At 53.3% G+C, this 25,150-nt stretch overlaps 12 protein-coding genes across 12 annotated transcripts; 8 read left to right on the top strand and 4 right to left on the bottom strand.

Annotated features, from left to right (window-relative positions):
• Window positions 1-96: 96 nt before the first annotated feature.
• J4E90_009301 (uncharacterized protein) lies at window positions 97-597 on the top strand (the record flags this gene model as incomplete). Its single annotated transcript, XM_051438820.1, is given in 2 exon segments — window positions 97-103; window positions 116-597. The coding sequence occupies 2 exon segments, from the start codon at window positions 97-99 to the stop codon at window positions 595-597; spliced, it is 489 nt and encodes a 162-aa protein (XP_051287483.1).
• Window positions 598-3,384: 2,787 nt separating this feature from the next.
• Window positions 3,385-5,782, top strand: J4E90_009300 (uncharacterized protein; the record flags this gene model as incomplete). The annotated part of the gene is made up of 3 exons (XM_051438819.1): window positions 3,385-3,389; window positions 3,448-3,453; window positions 3,634-5,782. The coding sequence occupies 3 exons, from the start codon at window positions 3,385-3,387 to the stop codon at window positions 5,780-5,782; spliced, it is 2,160 nt and encodes a 719-aa protein (XP_051287482.1).
• A 169-nt stretch (window positions 5,783-5,951) lies between these two features.
• Window positions 5,952-6,577, bottom strand: J4E90_009299 (uncharacterized protein; the record flags this gene model as incomplete). The annotated part of the gene is made up of 2 exons (XM_051438818.1): window positions 5,952-6,299; window positions 6,353-6,577. 2 exons carry the CDS (start codon window positions 6,575-6,577, stop codon window positions 5,952-5,954), a joined length of 573 nt encoding a protein of 190 aa, XP_051287481.1.
• A 379-nt stretch (window positions 6,578-6,956) lies between these two features.
• J4E90_009298 (uncharacterized protein) lies at window positions 6,957-9,068 on the top strand (the record flags this gene model as incomplete). The annotated part of the gene is made up of 4 exons (XM_051438817.1): window positions 6,957-7,004; window positions 7,075-7,315; window positions 7,482-7,784; window positions 7,831-9,068. 4 exons carry the CDS (start codon window positions 6,957-6,959, stop codon window positions 9,066-9,068), a joined length of 1,830 nt encoding a protein of 609 aa, XP_051287480.1.
• Window positions 9,069-11,099: 2,031 nt separating this feature from the next.
• J4E90_009297 (uncharacterized protein) lies at window positions 11,100-12,537 on the top strand (the record flags this gene model as incomplete). Its single annotated transcript, XM_051438816.1, has 2 exons — window positions 11,100-11,104; window positions 11,154-12,537. 2 exons carry the CDS (start codon window positions 11,100-11,102, stop codon window positions 12,535-12,537), a joined length of 1,389 nt encoding a protein of 462 aa, XP_051287479.1.
• A 1,010-nt stretch (window positions 12,538-13,547) lies between these two features.
• Window positions 13,548-14,420, top strand: J4E90_009296 (uncharacterized protein; the record flags this gene model as incomplete). The annotated part of the gene is made up of 2 exons (XM_051438815.1): window positions 13,548-13,551; window positions 13,630-14,420. 2 exons carry the CDS (start codon window positions 13,548-13,550, stop codon window positions 14,418-14,420), a joined length of 795 nt encoding a protein of 264 aa, XP_051287478.1.
• A 2,236-nt stretch (window positions 14,421-16,656) lies between these two features.
• On the top strand, window positions 16,657-17,255 carry J4E90_009295 (uncharacterized protein; the record flags this gene model as incomplete). The annotated part of the gene is made up of 2 exons (XM_051438814.1): window positions 16,657-16,919; window positions 16,982-17,255. 2 exons carry the CDS (start codon window positions 16,657-16,659, stop codon window positions 17,253-17,255), a joined length of 537 nt encoding a protein of 178 aa, XP_051287477.1.
• A 250-nt stretch (window positions 17,256-17,505) lies between these two features.
• Window positions 17,506-18,175, bottom strand: J4E90_009294 (uncharacterized protein; the record flags this gene model as incomplete). The annotated part of the gene is made up of 2 exons (XM_051438813.1): window positions 17,506-17,942; window positions 17,998-18,175. The coding sequence occupies 2 exons, from the start codon at window positions 18,173-18,175 to the stop codon at window positions 17,506-17,508; spliced, it is 615 nt and encodes a 204-aa protein (XP_051287476.1).
• A 252-nt stretch (window positions 18,176-18,427) lies between these two features.
• Window positions 18,428-20,059, bottom strand: ARO8 (Aromatic/aminoadipate aminotransferase 1; the record flags this gene model as incomplete). Its single annotated transcript, XM_051438812.1, has 3 exons — window positions 18,428-18,722; window positions 18,770-19,832; window positions 19,879-20,059. The coding sequence occupies 3 exons, from the start codon at window positions 20,057-20,059 to the stop codon at window positions 18,428-18,430; spliced, it is 1,539 nt and encodes a 512-aa protein (XP_051287475.1).
• A 561-nt stretch (window positions 20,060-20,620) lies between these two features.
• Window positions 20,621-21,065, top strand: J4E90_009292 (uncharacterized protein; the record flags this gene model as incomplete). The annotated part of the gene is made up of 2 exons (XM_051438811.1): window positions 20,621-20,872; window positions 20,961-21,065. 2 exons carry the CDS (start codon window positions 20,621-20,623, stop codon window positions 21,063-21,065), a joined length of 357 nt encoding a protein of 118 aa, XP_051287474.1.
• A 227-nt stretch (window positions 21,066-21,292) lies between these two features.
• Window positions 21,293-22,239, bottom strand: J4E90_009291 (uncharacterized protein; the record flags this gene model as incomplete). The annotated part of the gene is made up of 2 exons (XM_051438810.1): window positions 21,293-22,148; window positions 22,205-22,239. The coding sequence occupies 2 exons, from the start codon at window positions 22,237-22,239 to the stop codon at window positions 21,293-21,295; spliced, it is 891 nt and encodes a 296-aa protein (XP_051287473.1).
• Window positions 22,240-22,740: 501 nt separating this feature from the next.
• J4E90_009290 (uncharacterized protein) lies at window positions 22,741-24,887 on the top strand (the record flags this gene model as incomplete). Its single annotated transcript, XM_051438809.1, has 3 exons — window positions 22,741-22,800; window positions 22,938-23,856; window positions 23,911-24,887. The coding sequence occupies 3 exons, from the start codon at window positions 22,741-22,743 to the stop codon at window positions 24,885-24,887; spliced, it is 1,956 nt and encodes a 651-aa protein (XP_051287472.1).
• Between the last annotated feature and the right edge of the window lie 263 nt (window positions 24,888-25,150).

The raw sequence follows: 25,150 nt of genomic DNA, 5'->3' as shown, positions 1-25,150 counted from the left end.
TAGTCCTGCAGTCACCCGACAGATTACCCCAGAATACTTGCAGTACGGCTCGAGAGGTTTATGGAAGCTGCTCAGAAGATTCCGATCTTGCGAATGATGTCCCGTCCAACGGCAGCGCCGGTCAACCCCCCTCCACGGCCGGCTGAAAGCACATACGAAGGAACGCCCATTACGTCTTCACGATCATTACGCCAGCTTTCGATATACTTCCTCGGAAGCGCCTGCTTACTGGCCTCGACCGCAATAACGCGCAAGGCCGTATGGAGGCGGCAGCTCCGTGTCATGCCAAAGTTTTACGAAGCGAACACGAACCCGCACGAATACTTCAGTCCCTTCTCAGATGCCTGCCAGGCTTTGAACCTGGCGACGATGAACTGCGCCAGTGTTGGGATCATGGCGCTGGGTGGCGCAATGTGGACCTTTGATATTGCCAATCTGAGAGAAGCTCGCGCAGTTCTACGAGGCCGCTTGAACTACGATCGGATATACCAGTCCGAGGATGATGTACCGAATACCATCAGCGAGATGATAGCAGCATCTGGCCAAATGCGAATAATAGAGGAGGACGAGAAGGACGGTTCTGGCAAGAACCAATAACGACCGTTAACGTGTACAAGTACGACTGTAAGATTAGTGTATACAACAGGAAGGCTGAGTGCCTAGTAGCTGCACATGGTAGCACAAGCACGGCGCGCTCGGAGTGCCTCATCGGAGCGACATTTGCAATCGAGGCACATCATTCTGCGCCCACTAGTACAACCCCGCCTCTATGTCAAGTCGAGACCCTCAACACTGTCGACGTGTCGTAGATTATGTAGGCTACCTGATGCTAATGCACCATGTGCAGAACGCCTCACCAGATTGTTGAGAACGACGGCGTTGTCCTCCGATCGGTTGCATCAGAGGCACGCGGTTGTCAATTCGAGGGGAAGCCTCGAGTGTTGAACTAGTTCGCTATGCTTTCCGGTACGTTCCAAAGTTAGTTGGAACGACTACCCGGAAGGGTCCCACAACATAAGCTGAGTGCAATGTCTATGATCGCCGTCTCACCGCGACAATGTCCAGTCTCAATCATGTCTCAGCCAAAAACGGGTTGTGATGGGCAGCTACAACACGGCGTTGGGACACATGCTATCTAGATGCAGCGTGGTCTGACATCACGTTGATGTTCAGAGCCGCACTAGTGGTAAGGATCTTTCTGCCAATGGCATCTCTTCTAGACTAGATGGAACCAGCAATGTAGCTGCAAACAAAGATATAAGTGCAAGTGTCTAGGCAAGTCCCAATGCGGCATATATAGCCAGTGACTTAAATCATATTCATCTTCACGACATACGTCGTAAGCTCGAAATGAGGAATAGTACAATAGTACTCTATGCAAGGCGTTTTTAACGTACATACGCAGCATAAGCTTACAAAGCCCACTTTTCACTGCGCTTCATAGCCTTGGCACTAAACATGCTTCACCTCAAAGTTGATCCCCAAAATCGGTCTTATGTCACGAACTGGACATATACCGTTCAGCATGTTCCACTGCAGTATATCCACGTCGAGGAACCCGGGAGCTCAGCAAACCTCCACATCCGGCGACCATCTTGCAAATCCTCGTTTACTTTGGCGTTTTCTCCACCCTTACTTCGCGCCATCCTCTACCTTCACACCTTTCTGCCCATCCCTATTCGCCCTCCAAACACCCTCCCCACCTTCAAACCTCTCTAGCTTCCATATCTCAGCTTTTTCCTTTGTCTCTTCCAATGCCTCCTCGCCCGCTCTCCAGGCTGCTTGCCGGTGCGGTGCTGAAACCGCAATAACAATACTCTCTTCCCCAATCGGGCATTCGCCCAGCTTGTGAATGATTGCGATCTTGGTGCATGCGTGTTTTGTGAGGATAGAAGTAGCGATCTTGAACAGGGTTGAAATGGCGAGAGGGGCGTAGGAAGTGTAGGCTAAAGAGGAAACAGGCTCGTTGTTGAAAGAGTCGCGCGTTGTGCCTATGAACAAGACTGTTGCGCCTGCTGATGGTGATCGGACGAACTTGGTCGCGGACAGGGAGTCTAGGTCGTGCGGGGTGAGTGCGACATGGATGGTGTCCGTGGTTTTGGTAACAGGGTCCGAGGGAATGTCTGGATTGTAGGATTGTGATTCCGTAGTGGCCATGCTGATGAGGACGCGAAAGTCCTATATTTGGCTGCTGTACGATAAGCCGTTATCCAAGAAATAGTGTGTACACGGATCAGAGCATGGGGTCAGAAAAGATGATTCCCGCAGTTGTTGGTTTACTTTCGCATCGTAAATACATTTTCAACTGGAGCACTTACTTTTACGCAATCGTGAAATGGTAGGGGGCTGAAGAAACCTGTAATCCTTTAAAGTTTGAGTAATTTCCTTTCTCTTGAAATCGTGTTGGTGAAATGTCGAAGATGCCGTCATAGCAGCGCGGGACAATGCTTTAGCGCCGATCAACGACGTGCACCTCACACGTGGAGCGTTAACTCCGGCCCCGCCCCTACCAAGCTCTAGTTCGCGTCGAGCCACTGACCCTGACCAAGTCCAAGCCAAGTAGTACTTGAGAACACCTCGCTGCCTGACACCTGACTGCCTTATTTCTCCGATCAAACATTCGCGCGACGTACACGACCGACACCCGGACCCTTCGACCAGCGCTAGCATCACTCGCTACATTACTTGCTTCGACGCGCCGTGCCAACCGACTACCCTTCAACCAAACGCCCCGACACGTATACAGAACCGACCACCTTCTACAATCGAACGTCGATTCGCTCAACGCACATGTACATGGCGAGGGATGGTCTACAACACCGCATAACACGTAACCCAAGATGAGTGGGGACTGGGGGTATGGAGCCGTATTCAAGATATTCCTATGGGGCTACCTCGTCGGAGGGCTGACGCTCCTACCTGCTGTACTTGTAGCTGCATGGTTCTTGGGAACCAGAGCCACAGAACAAGACAACCACAACATCAACACTGCAGGCGACGGGGCAACTCCAGAACAGCGCAGGAAGTCGGACACATCCGCAAACGGGAAGAACGACGACAACGTACAAGTCGGAGTGGGAATAGATGACGAGATACTAGAGAAGCTGAAGGGAAGGACCCACGAGCCAGATGCCTGTGCTGGATACTTTGCGGTGTGCCGAGAGTATGTGCCAGGCGGCGTCAACGGCAAACCTCCGGATCGAACGACGCCAGCTGGCGCTGTAGTAGCTGTGGAGAGCCCGAGCGTGTACCAGTCTATGTACAGGAGCATCTTTGACAGGAACAAGAACGCGAGTCCCACGATAGAAGCATCAAACGCGAAGAACAAGAAGGCCCGGAACGTCTTCTACGTTGTCCTGCGGTATGTCTATACATCTCGAGTACATGAAGTCAAACTAAGTCCAGACCAGTCTCGGCCACCTTATGCTATACGACAACGAAGACCAGCTCGAAGTACGCCATGTCATATCACTCGCACATTACAAAGTAGACATATATGGGGGCGGAGAACGCATACCGGAGGGCGAGCTTTGGATCAAGAGGAACTGTATGCTAAGGTTCAAGCTCCTGTCATGTTTCCCCAGTGCTTACAGATACAGGCATTCGACTGGTTCAACAGGTAGAAAGCAACAGCAATGTCGAAGCGAAAGGCTTCTATCTCTTCTCGGACAACTGTTCTGAGAAGGAGGATTTCTACCACGCAATGTTGCACGCCCAAGAGAACCAGAAAGACCCCACCGATACAGGCTCGCCGTCCGTTCCGCTCAAGTTCGATACACCCGATCTTGTCAAGCTAGTCCAACAACTGCATGCTTCGGAGGAGAACCTACATACTCGTTGGATCAATGCGCTGATTGGCAGGGTGTTTCTCGCTCTATACAAGACCTCGCAAGTCAAAGACTTTATCGCGAGTAAGATCAACAAGAAAATAGCCCGCGTGCCCAAGCCTGCCATCATCAGCAGCGTACAGCTACGCAAGGTCGACATGGGCACCTCGCCGCCCTTCATCACCAACCCCAAGCTCAAAGAGTTGACTGTCGATGGCGATCTCGTTGTGGAGGCGGATGTTAGCTACAAGGGAAGCTTCCGCATCGAGATATCAGCTACCGTACGAATCGACTTGGGCACTCGATTCAAAGCCCGCGAGGTGACACTTGTGTTGGCTGCCGTGTTGAAGAGGCTTGATGGACATATTCTTATAAGAGTCAAGCCCCCGCCTAGCAACAGACTCTGGATGACATTTGAGACGCCTCCGAAAATGGAGTTCTCGCTTGAGCCAATCGTCAGTTCGCGTCAGATCACATATGGCGTTGTTCTGAGGGCCATTGAGAATCGCATTCGGGAAGTAGTGAACGAAACGTTGGTGTTGCCCAACTGGGATGACATGCCATTCACCGACACTATTGCGCAGGTCATAAGAGGAGGGATCTGGGAGGATAGCGCAAAGGACGATGAGGAAGACGCAGACAAGACCAAGCAAGACGAAGCCACACTGGAGAGTGCGATCTCGGATGCTGAGAAGCTTGATGAAAAGGCTGATGCGGCAAGTACGCATTTCTCCATCGCCTCAAGTGTTGATTCAGAAGAAGTTGGCACTGGTGTTTCTACGTCGACAGACCACAAGTCATCCTCGGCGTCAATAAGACCCCGCGCAATGCGGTCGTCGTCGTCCGTGGCTCAAGTGAAGATTGACTCGTCGAATGCTTCTGCTGAGATGTCAAACGACCGCACCATGACGCCTACAAGTGTCAAGTCGCTTCCCGTCGCATCGCCGATGCAGTCGCCAATGCGGCCTGGCAACGCACGCCAAATGACGGAGTCATCAGAAAGCTCGTCGGAAGACACATCTGCTGCTTCGATTTACGCAGCGAGTATTGCCTCCGCACCAGTCCCGAACACGGATCACTCACGCACCAAGTCGAGGGAGCTATCTGCACAGGAAATTGCCGCAGCCGCCGCCGCAGCAGCAGGAGCAAGCAACATGGCGACAAAGAAACAGACCATCAACCAATCCCTCAACTCTGCCACAGCAGCAGCCAGGAACTGGCTCGCAGCCAAGCAGAACGCAAAGCCCAACACCAGTACCACCAACAGACCACCAACATCCGAGGGCCCGAGCATAGATCACGACTCATCGTCATCGTCATCTCTGGATCCCCGCCCGCAACTCCACTCCAATCCCTCGATCTCGAAATCCCACTCGGAACCCATGGGCAGAGGCCAACCCCTCCCTCCCCCAGGCACACCTCTACCGCACCCCAAAACAGAAAAACGACAAACGTGGGCCATCCCCGCAGCAGCCTCCTCCACATTTGCGAATCTCACGAAACGCAAACCCGTCGTCCCTGGTCCCAGCTCCCCCGCCGTCTCCAGCAAACACTCAGTCGAGGATCTCATCGATAGCCCGAAAGCAGCACTAGGCACAGCCTCTCTCTTGCCCGCCGCACACTTCCCAGATCAAGACACAAGGACAGGAGGCGGCGGAGATGACGACGACGGGGAAGATGTGTTTCGGGAGATGCGGCGGAGGAAAAGCAGTGCTGGCAGTGCTGGTACTGCGCATACTGCGAGTGAGCTCGCGACGCCGCCGCCGCCGTTGCCCAAACGCAGGCAGAGACAGCCGAGTTTGAATCTGAGTGCGCATACGAGGCGGGCGAGTCAGAATCAGAATCTGCCGCAGCTTGGTGGGGAGGGCGAGGGGTTGCTGGTTGTGGAGGCGCCGGTCGTGGAGGGTAGTACGGGGAGGGACGATGAGGGGAGTAGGGAGAGGGGTGTTACGTGAGGGGGTAGTGTTGAGGTAGTTCATGAATATCATTCTCGGCACGAAGGCAAAGTCATGCAATGACCCCAACTGCAAGTATGCTGATAGTTTGTGTAATATCTCTTTTGGCCTATCTGTCTGACGACCTTTTCTTGGGGGTATAAATCTTCATCTCTGGATCTCGTTGTCCTCATCCCATTTTCGCGTTCGAAAAGTCCATCTCAGGGTGCTGCTTCTTGAACTGCTCCAGGATATCCGCCTTCTTCTGCTCGTCGCTCGTCGGCTTCCCTAGCTCCTTCTGCTTCTGGTCAAACATCATCTTCTCCACCATGCCGCGTGTCTCCCCGTCGAGGTCGCCCAGCTTGCTGTTCTCGGGCTGGATCTTGGAGGTGTCGATCTTGGGCGCTGTGGTGACGACGTGGGCCCACCACTCCATCTGGTTCACTTTGTCGAGGTGGATGGAGATCTCTTTCTGGGACCCGACGGAGGTCAGTGTCCAGGTGGAGTCGTCAACGCGTATGGCATGAGGCAGCTCGCCCTGGACAAAGCGTTAGCACATGCTTCTGCTGGGCGGAACAAGCAAGGACGAACGTCGATGAAAGGCTCCTGGCCCTTGATGCCGGCCTTGAGCGCGTTGCGGGTAATCTTGACATCCAGGTCCTTGCCCTTGTACTTGCCATCAATGGTGATGGCGATGTCGAGGTCCTTGATGGTCTGGTCCCACTTGTAGGGCAGGGCGGCCTGCTCGGCCTGCTCCTTTGCGCGGGCGTCGGCGTCGGCCTTCTCGCGCTCTTCGGGTGGGGGTGAGGCAGACATGGCGGCGTGTTTGGCGGCGTGGTGGGAAAAGTTTCAGTGTTTGGGAGGGGAGCGTGGGCGGGACACAATGACGCTCCTCCGCCGATCCATCGTTCGCAGCAAGCCCGACGCAAGCGCAAGCTCCACCATGCGCCCTGCTTCACTCCTCCTACCCCGGTCCACTCCAATAACGGACATGCTCCTCGGATTGCAATCTACGGGCCACCCTCTCCTCTATTGATAACGCGACGACTCCTATCCTTCCACCGCGCCGTAATGCTCTCCTAGCACCGCCCGAGCCATTGCGACACCCGGCCACGACACCCGCACCCACCGCCAGCACGACGGCTACACGGCACCACCGAGCCCGCGGCCCAACCGGGCAGCCACCTGTGAAGTCATGGCCAGCTCCTTCGAGAAGAGTGTCAAGGGCGGCACCAAGATCAAGGTAGCTATGCGCCCTCGCTCCTTCCGGCTGCTCCCCATGCGCCATCACGCTGGACTAACACACGATACAGCTCGCAGCGCCCAAATCCAAGTATGTCGAGCACATCCTCGTCGCGACGCATGCCGGCGAGGCAGGTGTTGCTGAGATCTTCCGCGCCCTCACGAATCGACTACGCGACTCGACATGGACCATCGTATTCAAGAGCTTAATCATCGTACATCTCATGATAAGAGAGGGCGAGCCCGAGGTCACGCTCAAATACCTGGCGCAGAACCCACACAGAAAGCTGGCCATCAACCATTTTACAGAGGGTACGTCTTGAGATTCACTTCCGGGCCGCCCAGCCAGGGTGATGTGGCTACAACACGGGCACGAATTGGGCAGCAACCGCGTCGCCCAATGCCCTGTATCTTGAGACGGATGGCATTTGGACTGCAACAGAAGGCATACACCAGGCGCTAACATTGCGTGCAATAGTACAGACCCAGGGCCACAATATCCGGACCTACTCCGAATACCTGCTGCGACGTGCGATCGAATATGGCGCCACCAAAGTCGACTACGTGCGCGGCGGCGAGGGGCGGCTTAAGCGGCTGACTGTGGAAAAAGGCCTTCTTCGTGAAGCCGAGAGTGTGCAGGACCAGATCAGATCACTGCTCAAGTGCCAGCCCTTCGACGACGAACCAGAAAACGAGATTACCATGACAGCGTTCCGATTGCTCACGATGGATTTGCTGGTACTCTTCCATGTTATGAACGAGGGCACTATCAACATACTCGGTGAGTCCAACATGTCTTCTTGGTTTATAGGGTATTGATAAAGTAGAGCACTATTTCGAGCTGTCAAAGCCAGACGCAACGCGCGCGCTGGCAGTATACCGCACATTCGTCAAGCAGACGGAAGCTGTCGTCCAATACCTTAGTCTTGCAAGAGCACACGAACACTCGACAAGACTGGAAATCCCCAAGATCAAGCATGCTCCGACCAGTCTGGCAGCATCCCTGGAAGAATATCTCAACGATAAGGACTTCGAGATCAACCGACGACAGTACATCGCCGAGAAGGAGGCGAAGAAGAACGGGGGCAAGCCTACCAATGGCGCTAGCAAACCCTTGGATACGAAGCCTTCCACGTCGAATGTACCCTCAAACAATACGAGCAGTCAACAGCCAGCAGCAGCCTCGAAACCCTCCTCCAGCGCACCCTTGATTGACCTCTTTGCATCACTCGAGGACAACCAACAGACCATGGCCACGCAGCCCATGATGCAGCAGTATCCCCAACAAACAGGCTTCCAGGTTCCACAACAGACGGGCTTTCCTCAACAGCAGCAACAGCCCTTTGCTATGCAGAATGGCCAGAGCACCAACCCATTCCAGATGCAGCAGCCACAGGCGCCGCAGATGCAGGCACCCCAGCTCCAGTCACAATTCACAGGCGCAGGCTTTGGAGGCTATTCGCCTCAACCGTTCGGTGTACAGAATACCATGCCTTCAATACCACAGAATGGCATGCCTGATTATTCACAACAGCAGCAAATGCAGATTCCCACAATTGCCGAACCCCTACAACCACAACAAACGTCAACAAACCCATTCCGACAGTCAATGCTGCCCAGTGCCGAACCCAAGATGCTCACTAGCCCTACCAGCACTGGATCGCTCAATCGGTCATCCACGAACCCATTCGCAAAACAAAGTACCGGTTTCTCGCAGTCGCAATCACCCATCAATTCACCACCTTACTCAATGTCACCCATTCAAGAATCACCATTTGCTCCTATGCAGCAGCAGCCTTTACAGCCGACTCCAACCGGCACAAATCCATTTGCACGGCAGCCCTCGCCGCAGAGTGCCGCATCCCCACAGGGTGGCCTGACAGTGAACGCTACAGGCAGTACCAATCCTTTCCGGCAGAGCGCTTTTGTCAACCAGCAAACGGGCCAGGGTTGGCAGAATACAGGTAGCCAAGGGACGATGGGCGGAATGAGCCTGGATCAGGTACCTACAACGAGTGTCTTTCCACGGCCTGGACAGCAACAGCAGCAAAACTTTCTTGGCTAGGATCAAGACATGATGATGGGTCAATGGTAGACTGCGACTGTAAGAAGCTCAAAGGGCAGTTCATACACTCGCAAACGGGCATTTTCATTAGGGATGGCGTTTCTATATCGCTCGCCGCTGTAGTTATTACGTACTCGGTTGGACATAATCATGTTGCACTGCGCAAGGCTAGTTGTGTGTATGTCGGTTTCTTGGAAGGGGCGTCGGGAGCCCGCTCAATGTCGGATGTCCAAGGGCAGATTGGGTTGTTTTGTGATAGATCATGTACCGACGATGTTGTCGTTTGTTGACGAGCTGGGCTGAGGCCAGGAGGGGAAGCCCCTCGCTAATGCATTATAATTACTGTCGCACACCCCGCGTTGTTCTCCCACTGTACAGAGCGTTGAGCCTTGACCTCTTGTGTTGACAATTCTACCTGGGAGGTCGCGTCGAGTGGGGCTGAATAGTCGCCGCTGCCTCTTAAGTAAATGCAGGGGTAATACAAGCCACGTGCCGACGCGTTGCCGTAGATTTAGCGCGACGGGCACAACCTGCCTATCAAGCCTCACAGTCGGCACAACACGATCCACAATCTCACTCACTCGACGCCGCTTGATATCTACCACAGATGACCACGGTTTCTGCCATCTCTATCTGGACCCGCCTCCCATGACCTTATTGAAACAGCGCAAATTTGTCGACTGGCGCCGGCAAGCCCGCATCAGCGTTATCAACAATGAAACCTGACGGGTCTCTGGATGCTCCCTTCACTCTGGATGACGACCCGCCTAGTTATGTACCTGCGCCTACAGTGCGACGGCGCCATCGCCAAACGCTTGACCAAGATGGGCTTGAGGAGATCTCCGACGCGCAGCAAGCTGCAGCTGCATGGAAGGAGGTCGCCGCACGGAGACAAACGAAACAAAGACACGGGAAAAACATGAGCAGTGATACGTCTGGAGGAGATAGTATTACGAAGGACAGCAATCTCACAAACAAACCGCGCGACCGGACGTCGTCATCCACGAAGTCTGTTGAGATTGTTGATCTTTCAATCGATGAAGACGAACCGCCAGTATCCGGACAAGCAACACAATCAGGCGCAAGCACTAGAGTAAATCAGCGCCCAATTCAGGGACCACAGGGTTTTGATCCTTTGCCTACTACGCGTCACGAAGCTGTGCTTCCTGAGCGAGCTAAGCCTGCTGAGTCTCCTAAGAGAACGAGTCGGATATTTTCTCTCCCCATGGAATCTCTAGCAACACCGACGTATAACTCACATCATCCGCCTCGATCATCGGTTGCACGAACAGCGGGGCCATTCACGGGGCTTTCAGAGCCCTCGACAACGCCGACTTATCACTCACACTTTGTGCCCGGCTCATCAGTGGTGCAAGTGACAGAACCAAGTGCGGAGCTTTCCAGGGAATCTTCAGCAAACCCAGTCTATCAACCACGCTACCTGCCTCGATCATCAGTCACACAAGGAGCGGGACCAAGTGCGGAAGTCCCCAAGGTCACGCCGCTGAACCGCTCGCCGTCAGCCGCATCAACACCAAGGACAGAACCGAGTGTTACCACTCAAGCGATACTGATAGATGAGGATATTTCCCCTCAACCTACGTACCATGCGACATCGGCCCTCGGAGCCTCAACTGACCATACCGCACCCGTCTTGGACCATACCGTAGACCCATCGGCGCAGCCGGCCAGTGATGTCTCTGAGAACCCACAAGAACAAGCCCCTGCCAGTCGCAGAGATGTAGTTCCCGAGTCGGACGACGCAACACCGGACGATGATAGCGGCAGCATGACTATCCCCTTGCCTAATAAGTCGCCTGAGCCAAACCTTTCAGCCATACAAAGACTGCCGCAGAAACAGAAAGCCATCAAGTCAGTGAGACGAAGAGATGATGTGACCTCGGGTCCTCCACAGCTGCCTGTCAGACCACCGCGTCAGTTTGCGGCTGATCACCCGGACATAGCAAAACTATTTTACAAGCCTCTCGACCTGGGCTCGAGTAAGTCGAGGTCCGGGTCGCCTGTGGTAACATGTCGTAGCCAAAGCAAAACTCCAACGATAGATACTAGTATCATTGCTGATAGCGCGCCTGCGCAGACGGAGGAAGAATCCGTCAGGGATGCCAGTCCTGTGGAACGCAGCACAACGCCGACACAATCGCCGCCACCGCCACCTCACGATGAGGCAGGCGAACCTGCACCGGGGCGTGCTATTAGCTCGACACCTTTACTGTCCCGTTCTGCTACCCCTACTGCCCTGCGCCCTGTCGAGGCATCAGCAGAGCCGATCCGGCCCTCTGAGGCGCCATTGCCAGTCCCCGAAATTATGATTCCAGATGTACCAGCTCCGGCAACAATCGTCAGTACTCATCCAACCATCCAACCCGAACACCTTCGGGTGCCTGTCGAGAACGATGGTGGTAGGACAAGCAAGAAGCTCTCACTGCAAGCGGATGTGCTCGTCACTACACGCTCAGCTGTAGAAGCGTGTTTGAAACGTCATGTGGCAGAACGACATGAATTACATGCATACCTGGTGGAGACGAAGATGCGGAATCAGAGAACATTTCAAGAACAAGACCTACGCGCCTGGTCCAGTAAGCAGAAGCGTCCACAACAGCCCATCCTACCCGAAAAGTACATCCAGAAGACTTCCCCCTTTGAGAACATGCGTGCTATACAAGTGCCGTTCGACAGGGCCAACACCAAGCGCCTCGTGGATATGAGTCAGGAAACATTCATCAAGGCCAAACCCAAGGACACAGTGGTCAAGTCAAGCCTAGCCGTACCCACTACAAAGTACAAGAGCGATGCGCCAAAGATTCCTCCTTTCAAAGAGTATGTCAGTCTGAGGAACAACGTTCTTAAAGACAATGAGTCAAAATTACTCGCAACACCCTATTTCCAGGACGAAGACTATCGTGGTCGCGAGGTTCTGCTGGATACGCTTCCTTACATGTACGAGATGACGCATGACGAGAAGGGGCCGCTAGACTTCCGCAAGGAACAGTGCCGGTTCTACGATAAAGCCATCGAAGCATTCCTGTCTGAGATAGGCATCACGTGGAACGATATCCTGTTTTGGTTACTAGCCCCGGATCAAGACATTATACAAATCAACGACTCTTTGAATGGAAGCAAGCAGTTTGAAGCACAGCTCCTCGAAAGATCACGATATCACATTGAGGAGTTTGAGAGAGACGGTGAGCCGAAGAAGGCTATTCTGTTTGACAGGAACAACAAAAAGTGGGAAGAGTTTGTCGCACAGCTTGAAGAGCCGATCCCGAGTGCTCTGAGACTTGCGGCAACAGCTTCTGCAGCGGTATTCAAAGAATGTGAATTCAGCATCTGGTACTTAGCTCAACAGTCCAAAGCTGTACAGAGTCTCATACAGAAGAAGTCTGCACATCAGCAGTCTTCCAAGCACTCAACGTACAAAAAGATCATGTGCAGAGTGTGCCATCAGTAAGTACCAACGCGTGGATTTTGATGACGAAATCCTAACATTCTTGACAGACACGATTGCCTTCTTCATGGCGAGATCAGACAAGTACCCGAGGATTCCTGGAAGACGGACTCGGAAGACGAAGAATGCGCTACACAGGCGACTGATGATACCAGTCGTCGAGGCTCCAACAACAAAACTCCGCGCCGTGTGTCGAACTTTAGCAGAGACGACACCGACGATGAGAACGAACCCGGCGACCCCTTGCCCGCACATTTTGACTCCGACTCCGACATTGAGAAGGTCATAAACTATAAGCTTCCTGCAAACCCAAGCGCTTTCGAGTCTTGTTCAGAGACGGAGATGATTACTCCCAAAGGTGCAAAACCGCCACCTGGTAAGTTTAATAGCACTTGGTGGCTGAACCAGGATACAACGCAACATTGGGAGAAGAGGAAGCCTTTTTTCCCATGCAAGCACGAAGGCAGCTGCGAGAACGCGAAATGCCGGTGCTTCAGAGAAGGCATTAATTGTGAGAAAACATGCAAGTGCCCTCACTCTTGCAATCGACGTTATCCTGGTTGCAGTTGTGCAACAGCGTCAGGGAAGCGCGTGTGTCTTACACAGACATGTCTCTGCGTCAAGTTCAACCGAGAGTGCGATGCAGACCTTTGTGGCTCTTGCGGAGCATCTGAAGTCCTTGACCCGGTGAATCGTTATAACGATGAAGTGGTTCAACGCACCTGCTGTAATGTTGCGATACAGAGGGGTGTTCCTCGGAAAACATTGCTCGGTCATTCAGAAGTGCATGGCTTTGGACTCTACATGGGCGAGGACATCAAGAGTGGCGAGTATATTGGGGAATATACTGGCGAGGCCATCTCGGTTAAGGAAGGCGATCGCCGAGTGACGATATACGACTACCAGAAGACGATGTATCTGTTTCGTCTGAACTCGAGTGAGTTTCCATATTGCTGTTATGCGGATCAGATTGCTAACACCAACATGTAGAGCAGGAAGTTGATGCGACATACATGGGTAATAAACTACGCTTCATCAACAATGCCGACGACAAGTACACAAACTGCGGCCCCAAGAACTTGCTGTGCAACACAGTCTTTCGCATCGCGCTCTTCGCCACTAGAGACATCAAGGCAGGCACCGAACTGTTCTTCAACTACAACTATCCCAAGGAGAAAACAGAGCAATTCAAACAGCCTAATGCCAAGATCGTCGCGGTCAAACAAACCAAGCAAAAGACGAAGAAAAGGGAGTCACTCACCAGTCTGAGCCAGCCCATCGAGGACCGCTCACGCATCCTTGCCGCCACAGCAAAAGCCAGAGAGGCAAAAGCTGCGAAGCGGAAAGAGGCCATGCTGCAAGACGGCGGTGTTGAGCCGGCTACAAGAAGGCGGTCTGGGACACTTCAAGCACGAAAGGCAGCTACGAGCAAACCCGGACGCAAAGCAGTGCGAAAGTCCAAGCGCGGAGGGCTCAATAGGAACGAGTCCACAGGTTCAGATACGGGTATGGATGTAGAGGCAAGCGACCCCGAAATCCCCGAAATTCCTCCCGTCATCGAGTCGCAGAGCACTCAGACTAGTCTGTACGTCCAGGACACGGAGGCGGAAGACGACGAGTTCATCTTGCCGGATACCCAGGAAGACGAAGAACAGGATGTGGCTGAGCCGGCCTATGAGGACGATGAACCGCCCGGTCGATCTACGAGGTCTCGTCGTGGGCCTGGTCGACCACGTAGGAGGGGGTCGGATGTGGCGCCGGTGGTTGCGGTCAAGCAGGCGGTTAAGCAGGCGGTCAAGCAGAAGAAGTCGAAGATGGGTGGTGCACGACCAGGTGCTGGCAGGAAGAGAAAACGACCCGTTATTGCTAACAGCGATGATGAGTGAGACCTCTACGCCAGTAGCTGGGATTGCACATTGGTAGAAGGATGAGTGGAATGTCTGTTTGGTGTTCATTTTTGTGTTTAATACCCCATTCTACATTGCTCCAAGCAAAACATTACCACAGAAGACTTGTGCGTGCCTGTGAATTTGACAATCCCAATGCGCAAGACGTGCTGGCACCCTCAACGATGGAAGTTGTATAACCTACTTAGCCACCCTCGCCACTGCGCAAGCAGCTTCGACGCAAACTTCCAGCATCACAACAGACTCGTGCATCCCCGCAACACCAAAGCCACCCCCTCTTCCACCCCGTACCAAACCGCTGCCCTGATCCAGAGCTGCCAGCCCAACCCAACGGCCGCACCAATCTCCGGGGACGCGACCCGCGCAAAGCTGCAAGCCAGTACCGGCGGCATGCTTACCCATCTAGATTCTAGTGTGCAACCACACCCAGCGATCTGCAACAGCGGGGAAAAGCAAACGACATTCGTTCGAGACCGAGACTATCGAATCGAACGCTTAGGTAGCGGGAAGAGGGGGAATAAGCAGCGGAGAATGGAGGTGTCATCCAGACGTGGGATTTGTGCGCACAGGGAAGGTAAGCTCAGCGGGAACAAGCAAAAACGTTGGTTTTGATCGATATTTCTACGATGGATATGTGCCTGCCTGCACAACTGTTGAGATTGCGATTGCAACTGTGCGCAACTCCTCCTGTCTAGGAGTATGGTAATTTGGCATTCAGCATACTAGGTTTACCAAACGCCCCATGCTGTGCGTGCGCCTCTTCCGGTGCGGATCGCTGCACCCACGCACGAGATGTGCTACAGGTATGTCTGTAGACAGCCGATGCGTTTAAGGTTTAGAGTGGGGCGGGGAAGGCCTGGCTAGTAGTTGAGATGGGCGAGATGCGACAGGAACGCGTGGAAACGGCGAGATGTCATGGGTGAGATGGATCTTGTAAGACTTGGTATGCAGCGGAGATGCTGTGATTGGAAACGTGTGTGTGTGTGTGTGTGTGTGTGTGTGTGTGTGTGTGGTGTCGCACCTGATTAAGCCCAGTGCGAAGAAGAGGCGGGTAAAGACATAAATGAACATCACGTGGAAGCTCCACCATCCATCTTCAGGGCTGGGCAATGTCTTGAACCTGATACATCGCAAGACGCGTCTTCACACACAGCCTAGCCCAGCCCGTGAATCTCCATCCACAAGTAGCGCCACGCACATACATCTCCGTCGTTGAACACAAAGAACAATACCTACGTCAACAAAACGTCTTTCTTTTTTACCCACCCACCCCTTAGCTCCGATGCGCATCTGAAGCCGAACATGGGAAGCACGAAAATACCCGAGACACAGACGCCAAGCTTGGCACCAGAAAGGGAACGCACCTGCTACATTTAGCCTCTTTGCTCCGCAACCGGTGCTCCACCCACTCGTTGCTGCACTAGCCACACGCTCGGCCAACCTTCGCGCCCACGCCGCGGGTTCAAGCTGTGGTGTGCGTGGTGTGTAGTTCGGCGCGCGTTCTTCTGCTGCGTGAGACGCATAATAGAAAGAAGATGAACACTCCTGTCCATGTGGAAGAAGCAAGACGGCGGAACAAAAGCCCACGGAGACGTTCATCTCCGGCGTCGCGCATGCCGCAACGAGGTCTGGATCCACCCCGTGTGATTGGATGCTGATGTCATTGTACGCGGCTGGAGCGTGCACCCACTTTCACATGTCAGACGACGCTTCACGCATCAGCAGGACCCAGGTAGGTGCTGCAACACGGACAACGGCCCCACTGTCCAACTGGCGCAAATGATGGCGCGCTTCACTTGCCCTTCAGCTGGCCTGCGTAACAAAAGCTTGGAGCAAACGTGGGTAGTAGCAAGTCATTCTGCCAAACCTCACCTTGCTTGTCTGTCCGTCCTCCTGAGGCGTGTCTAGACTCGCTCGTCACTTTTTGTCTGAATTGTTCCGCGGAATAATTAACTGCAGTAACCAAGGGGGTTTGTGTTGTTGGAACTGGGTATTCTTTCTTGCCGGTATCCGCAGTGTTGCATGCAGCTGGATCTGTTCATCATCCATTCTCAGCCTTACTCCTCATTTCTCACCTGACGTCTTCCCGACTCCGCTTTCCACCACCCACCCACCAACCAACCAACCATCTGGGCACGCTGCCGGCACATCACCACATCCACTTTCAACCACACGTCTCGGTCTTTCTCGACGCACTTCACATCTCCCCGGCCAAATGGATTGCATAGAGGCCATGGGTGCGCGACGTGCCATGTCGCTCATGTTCACCGTGCCGGAGCGCTTCGTCGGCTTCGCGCACATGGACCAGAAGACTTTCTTCGAACTCTCGGACTGGATCCTCGCAAACGTCGCATCAACGATTACTACCGACATAAGTGTGGAAGAGTCGCTGTTCATATTCTTGGATATCGTGGCACAGGGGAACAGCTTCAGTACCGTGGCGTATGGATGGGATCATGACCTAGAGCTTACTCAAGGGTACGTTGACGAAGGAAAACTGTTTGCGTTGTATCGAGATAGAGACTGACTGTCGCGCGTAGCATATTCCTCAATGTCCTCAACGCCCTCACGGTCCTGCGCGAAAGCAGGGAGATTGCCGATTCATGCCCGCCCTTCACACAAACCCGTAAGCGATGGGAAGTCGCTCGGAGATGGAACCAGAAGCGGGCGCGTATGGGCACCGGCGGTGTCGTCCGCATCGGCTACGACGAAATGTTGCGCGACGGCCTCGAGGTTGACCAAGAGTGTCTGAAAGAGGCGCTGATGGCCATGAACAACTTCATCCACGAGAACGCCGACCACGACGAATCATGATGGCGCACAAAATTGGTAGTTTCCTGCATTTGTTCCGGTGTTGGTTTGGCGTTTGGGTAACGACTTGGTAACGCATTGCATCGGTTGGGAGGGTTGAGCTTGGTGTTGACAGTCTTCTTTCGTTCTCGTTTCGTATGTACATATGTACGCTCTTTTGCAGGTCGAATTCGATCTCGACTGGCCGTTCGGTGCCGCTCAATTCGCCTTCCTCAGATATGTCGTGTGTCGTGACGTCTTTGATATCGCCCGATCAACCCAAGGCTACGGCTTCCACCGTGCCCTTGCCCAGCACACTCAGTCTCCCCCTCTTGATTCCCAATGCGTCTTCAATCCTCGCATCGGGCTCTCCCTTGCTTCGTCTCATCATCGCCAACGTTATGACACCAGCATCCACATACGTTCTTCCCTGGAACCCTCTCCTACCAACGTCTCGCAACTCATCTTCCGCCTGGTCTGCTATCCGTTGTCTCGCCTCCAGTACCCGTAGTACGGGGTTATTGCGCGGGTCGGGGAACGCAGACTGCGGTGGCGATTGCATCATCGTATCGGAGGGAAGATTCGGCGAGGTATTGCGGCGAGGGTCGAATTGCGAGGCAGACGAAGGCGAGAAATGAGGGTTCGGTTGAACAGCACCCAGACTGCTGAGGCGAGATGCAAAGGCAGGGTCGCGGGCATCTTGTAAAACAGCTAAACTAAAAATCAGTGTCGTGTCCCCATGTGCTGACAGCGTGTAAATACATACCCTCGGTCTTTTCTCCAGAAGCCTGCACCTCGGGACGAACAGTCGGTCCCTTTACAGGATCCTGTGCGGGTGCGGAAGGCGCGGGAGCCCGTGTTGTAGTATTCGTAGGGGCTCTGGTAGGGTATTTACGAGCAGCAGAGCCCGCCGCCTTTGCGCCTTTGGAAGCCGAAGAGCCCATTATCTCTGTTGGCAATACGTCGAGTGTGGGGTAGTTGCAGAATGTTGAGATGCGTGGTGATAACGGGGGGGGCAGATAAGATGCACGTATGGGACTTTGTGAAGCTTGGACCACTCTGATGATGTAGTGGAGATCTCCCGCGTCATGAAAAGGGTTTACTACTTTGGGCGATGCTTGCGAAGGCTGCAACGAATCGTAATTATGTTTTCAAACACATCGTGACATTCTTAATCTACCAAGGACTATTCTGGCCTATAGGAGCTTTTCGTCGGCACGGTAGTGTCCTGCGACCAGGAATGCCAACTCCAACGCCTGCTTCTCGTTCAACCTGGGATCGCAGTATGTGGTATAGTTCAGGCTTAGATCCTCGTCCACAAGTCCTTCACTTCCGCCAGTGCATTCCGTAACTGCATCGCCGGTGAGTTCCAGATGCATGCCACCGAGGAAAGACCCGTGCTGCTTGTGGATCTTGAGCGCTGATGAGAGCTCAGAGAAGATGCTGTTGAAAGAGCGGGTCTTGATGCCGGTAGGCGTGCTGCGCGTGTTGCTATCGAGACGTTAGTGGATGAAAGATTGCATACCAAGACGACTTACCCGTGCATGGGATCGCACTGCCACACTACAACGTGTCCACTGCTCTTGACAGCTTCGATGTGCGCTCCAAGCATCGACTCAACCTTGTCCGCGCCATATCGCGTGATCAATGTAATCTTGCCAATCTCCTTGTTCGGGTTGACAATGTCGAGTAGCTCTACCAGCTCGTCGTTCTTCATGGAAGGCCCAACCTTGATACCAATAGGGTTCTCGATACCGCGGAAGTACTCAACGTGGCCTCCGTCGATTTGACGAGTTCGGTCTCCGATCCAGATGAAGTGAGCAGAGGTATTGTACCAGCCCTTACCGTCATTTGAGGCCTGAGAAGGCTTGTAGCCTGAAGGGTGCTTGAGTCTCCTTGTCAAGCTCTGCTCGTACTCCAAAACGAGACCTTCGTGGCTGGTGAACAGGTCTACTGTCTGCAGCTGACCTGACGTGTCCGCACCGATAGTCTTCATGAAGCGCAACGAGTCGGAGATGCTGTGGACGATTTTCGAGTACTTGGTTTGTAGTTCCTCGTCCCGAACGTGACCCAGTTCCCAGTCCAGAGGGTTGTGCAGATCAGCAATACCACTAGCTAGCTGTCCACGGATATAGTTCAGTGTCGTCGCGGAATGGAAGTAGGCGCTGACCAGCCTCTCAGGGTCAACTCTTCGAGCGTCAGGATCGTATCCATTGAGGATATCGCCACGGAAGCTAGGGACTTCCTTGCCGTTCAGCATCTCCGTCGGGCTTGATCTGGGCTTAGCATACTGTCCGGCTATACGGCCAATGCGAATGACGGGCTTGTTTGAACCCCAAATCAAAACCAAACTCATTTGCAGCAGAAGCTTGATCTTTGCATCGATTGGGTTGTCCGCGCAGTAGGAGAACAACTCGGCGCAGTCACCTCCTTGCAACAGGAACGACTTTCCAAGTGCAGCATCGCGGAGACTGGCCTTGAGTCGCGCGATCTCTGTTGGTGTAACGATTGGCGGTAGACTCGATAGCTTGGTCAGCGCAGAGGATACTGCTGCTTGATCTTCATATGTGACGACTTGCTTGATGGGCTTTGACCTCCAGGCTGTAATTGTTAGTACGGCAGCATGAGCGTTCATGGTCCCTCTTACAAGCTGGCGACCATTCTTGAGAGCCGGCATCTGTCTCAGCTTCTTGCTTGGGCCTTTCCGGCAGTTGTGTTGAGTTTGCGTTCATCGTCGACGAAGTTGGTTGTGATTGTGTTTGGCCACTGGTTGCTGCCATGAACTGGGAAACGTAGTCGGTTAATTTTGCGTGCCCTTCGTTGTCCATAGTGTGTTCTCTTTCAGTTGATGTGCCTAGGTACACTTCTTGACTAGTTCAGGGCTGTCTAGTTGCGACACGGAAGATCACCTTTGAGTCACTTGTTAATATGGCAGTTCGGCAAGGGTTCGCCTGCAAGGAGACGTGACCAAAGGACGCAAACACATGACTCAAGGTACAAAATCTGCAACGAAAAGCGGACTGCGTGCGCAATACTTCATGACGTATCACAGCAAACTTACCCTGGATATGCTAATCGGTGTGCAGCGAGTATATCGCCGCTTCTGTGTTGGCCTGTTCGTGTAAGATCTATGTTCCTGTCTGATGCGAGGTTTTGTGCCAGAATGTAGGAATTGAAAGCGTGCATAACTCGAGAAATTCAACCAATGGCGGCCACTCTCTTTTCCCATTGGCCACATTTCCACAATCCTTAGCTACCCCACAACCCTCAGCTCTCCAATCCACTGTCGTCATTGTCTCTCCATCTTCCATCGCCTATACAAGCCCTCTATATCCCCTCTGCGCTCTGTCAGCTTTCAAAGCCACATCAATTTACTCGCGACATCCACAATGGCCGAGCCCCAGCCCTCCACCGTCCAAGAAGGCGCCGCCGACCCGCACGCACCCACAGGCACAGCCGATGACCGCAAAGCCGCCGCCGCCCTCTCCACCCTCGACGCGCCCCAAGAAGGCGAGAATGGGCCGAAGAAAGAAGTCGATGGCAAGGCACTAGACAAGGCGATGAAGGGGCTGAATGTGAAGGACAAGAAGGAAGGCGAGAAGAAGAATGTCAAGATCGAGGCAGCCGATGTTAACCTGCTGGTACGTTCACCTTGGAATAGATGCGCACAGAGAGTGATGCGCAGACATGTTGGAATCACTGGGAATAGACTGACAGTTGGACGAATAGGTCTCCGAACTTGAACTTACGAAGCCAAAGGCCACGGAGCTCTTGCGCGCTCATGATGGTAACGCGGTGAAAGCTATGACAGCTTTTGTCATGACGGCACCCTGAACGAAACCTGGGAAGGACAAGGGATATTATACACCAAAGTAGCATCGGAGTTCTACTGCACCGGTGGAACGACTGCTGTTGCTGCCGTTAAACGCCACAATGTGGCACGCTCCTCTGGGAGGAACCACACGATATGCTAGCATACAGGCTATAAGAGAGATTCCAATCGACACTCTCAAGACGCGCAAGGCCATCAGGCATTCGATCACTGTCGTATGATTGTGCACTTATCTCAGCATGTCCCCGTCGACCGCCCTCACAAGATCAACCGCAAATTCCTGGCCTTCTTCCAACAATTGTACGAAGTGCTTATCTTTCTTGAAAACAGAGACTTGGCTCGCAACGTATTCTGTTACCAAAGCCCTTAGTTCCTCGACCGTTCCATTATCCTTCCTGTCCTCACCATTATCGTATGCGTATCTGACGAGCTCGACCACATCGACCAAGCGTTCAGGATATGGCGTAAAGTCCAGTAGGGTCTGGTGGAGTTTGTGTAGGGCAAGACGTTTCAGAGGTTCAATCCAACGCAGACATGCAAATGTGTACAGCCAGGCGTGAGCAAGTAAAACTGGTGCAAAGTTTTGCCTGACTCCCACGTTCGACTGATGCTGGAAGCCGGATAGCATACCGGCTGCTGGCTCGGCGCCATTGAGATAAGCCCTGTTGAGGAGTCTGGATTGTAGAGTCTGTGGTGGCGGCCCCGACGACTGGCCGAATTGGGGCATTGTCTGCACCATCCTTTGCTGAACAGATGCTTGAGGCCCGGTAGACTTAGTTCTTAACGGCTCAAGTGCTGCCAGTGCCTTCGCATTCCTTCTGCTCATAACGTCTGATGTAGCTACGCTGTCGTCCAGTACCCATGACGGCGAAGTATAGTCGTAGCGATAGGCGTACTCGGCAAAACGCGCAAAGTCAGCGACCTCTACATCTTCCCAGGTAACCTTCTCTTGAACAGACTCAAGCATGCCATTCTCGATGAGTTTGCAGAGTGGCTGCGATATTGACGTTATGGCCTCAGCGTGTATCTTGAATTCTCTCTTCTCTTTGCCAATAACAAAGGTGAACAGCTTCGATTGGATGAACCTATTTGTGATCTGTGAGTTGTCTGTAACTCTATGCAAGAGAAACCAGACACGTACTTTTCGAACGATACTCCGGTATTGTTGCTGGCCATGTCGTCTCGTGCCGATATCGTGAAATTCGCTTTCACCCAATATATCTATTTGTTCGTTGGACTTACTATTCTCAATGCGGGGTTCATGTACAACGCATCCTGCAGAATCCACCGGAATTCATTGTAACACAGCATTATTTTACATGTCGCAACAGCCATACACATCGCTAGATGATGTGACTTTAATGCACTGTGCCGCAGCCACAAACACCACCCTCGAAGAGAGGCACCTGAACACACATACATATCACTACGCTATATCGAGGGTGATTTTGGCGTGTTTACTTCATTTGCCAGCTTGGTTATCACACAAAGACATACCAAAGGCAAGGTGCCTGGTCCTGTCCCAAGACTGACGAGCCTTACAACTGTAAGCGAGTTCGGGGCAACCGCAACCGCGTCCCGTCCGTTGCTTTTCCCATCTCAAAACAGGGTTCCACCACGCTGCGTCATCCGCGATCTTAGCAAGGTGATCGCGCGGGACGTTGCACATGGGGTTCCATGCTCGCCGCCGACGTTCTGGACGAATCGCGCGCTGCGAACCGCGATGATGTGCACCACGTACGTCACCGATCCGTGAACATGGTAGACGCTCCATACCTCACTACTCGTTGTTGAAGTCAACGTCCGGCAGCCAGATACACTAACGGCCGTCTACCAACTATCCATCTATCCTGTTTCTCTGCTTGCGCTACTAGCGCATACAAGCCGTCAACACGGCGCCTCAAGTCCCCTCTCGTCGCGCTCTCGCTGGCATTGCGCTCATCTCTGTATTGTCGGCCGTCGAGAAGCAGCGCAAGAAGAAGGTGAAAGGCAAAGAAGACCAGCACGAGTTCAATACGACCGAGGATATGTCCGGTGAACTACAAACGATACCTGCGCGCCATGGCGTCGCAACTTTTGTGCCCAGAGGCCGAACGATCAAGGTCATCAACACATACGGGAAGCAGGTAGTCAGTATGTGGGCGTTTAGTCTGGGGCCTCCGCCTGACGATGGAGACGGCGAGGAGGGTGAAGGAAAGGAACTGGACGACGAACAACTCAAGAAAGAAGCAGAGCAGATGAAGAAGGCTGTTGAGGAAGAGGGAGAGAAAGATACAGAGGCGACAAAAGGAGAAGATGACGGAGCGAAGGAGCCGAAGAAGGAGGCAGATGGTAACGACAACGGTAAAGAGATGCAGTCTACCGAAGAAAAGGCCGAGGACTCAAAGCAAGAAGCTGCTGAGGACCCGCCCGAGCAGGCTCCCGATACACCCAACAACGAGAAGACGACCGAAAGCACAGATTCATCGTCAAAGCAGCCCAACAAGCGCACATGGGCGTCATACCTCCCTTCTATCCCGTACCGCAGCAAAGGTGGAGCGAGCAAGCAGGAAGCAGAGCAGAAACCTAGTCCCGAACAGGAGAAGAAGCAGAACGAGGAGAACACCAAGAAGTGGTCTTCATACTTGCCGACCGGAAAGAGCTTCTCTAGCTACGTACCGAATGTCGAAGTGCCTGACTCGAAATCCGTCGTGAGCGCGTTCAAGTCGAGCCATAACCGCGATCCGAACAAGAGCTATGCGGAGCAGCTGTACGACTTCTCGAAGACACCTGTGGGTGCTGGAACTATTGCCGGTAAGTCTGGTTTTATGCGACTGTGTTGTAAGAATCTATACTGATATCTCGCAGCTGCAACAGGCTCAGGGTACGCATCCTCAGCTTACGCTGTATACTCCGCCTACGCTTCGACGAATCCTTCGAATTCCGAGCAACCTCCCATGGAGTACCTCTCTCTTCCCCACACGCGTGCTGCCTCGCACAAACTCGTACCTGAAGTCGACGACGAACTTCTGACCAACCTACGCAATCCGATCGTCACTCTCATCGAAGACACGTCGCCAGGTGCACACGATACACTGACGGCGGCGTGCGATGCGAACCAATACGCTGCTCTCGGTGTTGATAAGCCAGCGGAACATGGTAGCTGTGCCGAAAACCTCGTTCTCGCACTCAAGGAGATCAACGAGACGGCAGGACTGAAAGGCCCAAAAGCAGTTGGCGCAGATATCTCCGTCAACATCGCACCCACACCTCTCCATCTCTTCATGAATGCACCTCTGCAGTCTGAAGGTACATCTCACAGCGACGGCGCAGGCACAAAGGGCGTGACACTCAGCGTCGACGAGCCCAAGGGCAAGAAACGCTGCCACGTCCGCTTCCGCGCCGAGCGAGACGTAGTCATAGTGTTCAGCGCCTGCCCCATGGACGTGGGCAAGCAGAACGGTGGACGCTGCATGGCAGCCAACTTCATGGTCGAAGACGTCCAAGAAGGCGAAGACCTCGCTTCATCCGTCGCATCCGGCAAAGCGAAGAAAACACCGAAGAAGCTGAACCAGAAGGACAAGGCAGATGACACGAAACCAAAGCCTAAAGAAGCGCAACAACCTAAGAAGGACGACACGGCGGAAAAGAAGGATACACCAAAGAAGCCGGAGTTGAAGAAAACGGAGTCGACTAAACAGGCACCTAAGAAAGATGGAGATGCGGCGGATAAGAAGAATGCTCCTGCGCAGAAGGATGAGAAGCCAGATGGATCCACGACATCTGAAGAACCAAAGGCAAAGAAGAAGCCTAAGAAGCTTCAGGTGCGTAGCCAGGGGGCATAGACACTAACACAGTCTTCATGAAACTGGCTGCGATTAGGCGCAGGTCGTAGTTATTGCCGTGGTTCAATTTGCCTGTTTAAGCAGTGAAATTAGGGTTTTGTACAATAGCTTTGGGTACTTCTGCCTTGATTTACGTAAACAAGTAATGTCTATGATACTTCTTGACTTTGGCGTGTATCTGTGGGTTTGCCAGTCTTGAGAGCGAAAGGAAGTACATCCAACATGGGAGTAGAAAGAATGAGTGATCAAGTTGCACCATAGCG

Source organism: Alternaria incomplexa (genome assembly GCF_024043165.1).
Source record: "Alternaria incomplexa strain BMP 0042 chromosome Unknown scaffold_15, whole genome shotgun sequence".
Lineage (NCBI taxonomy): Eukaryota > Fungi > Ascomycota > Dothideomycetes > Pleosporales > Pleosporaceae > Alternaria > Alternaria incomplexa.
The sequence above is the reverse complement of the archived record's forward strand: the minus strand, read 5'-3'. Positions and strand labels throughout refer to the sequence as shown.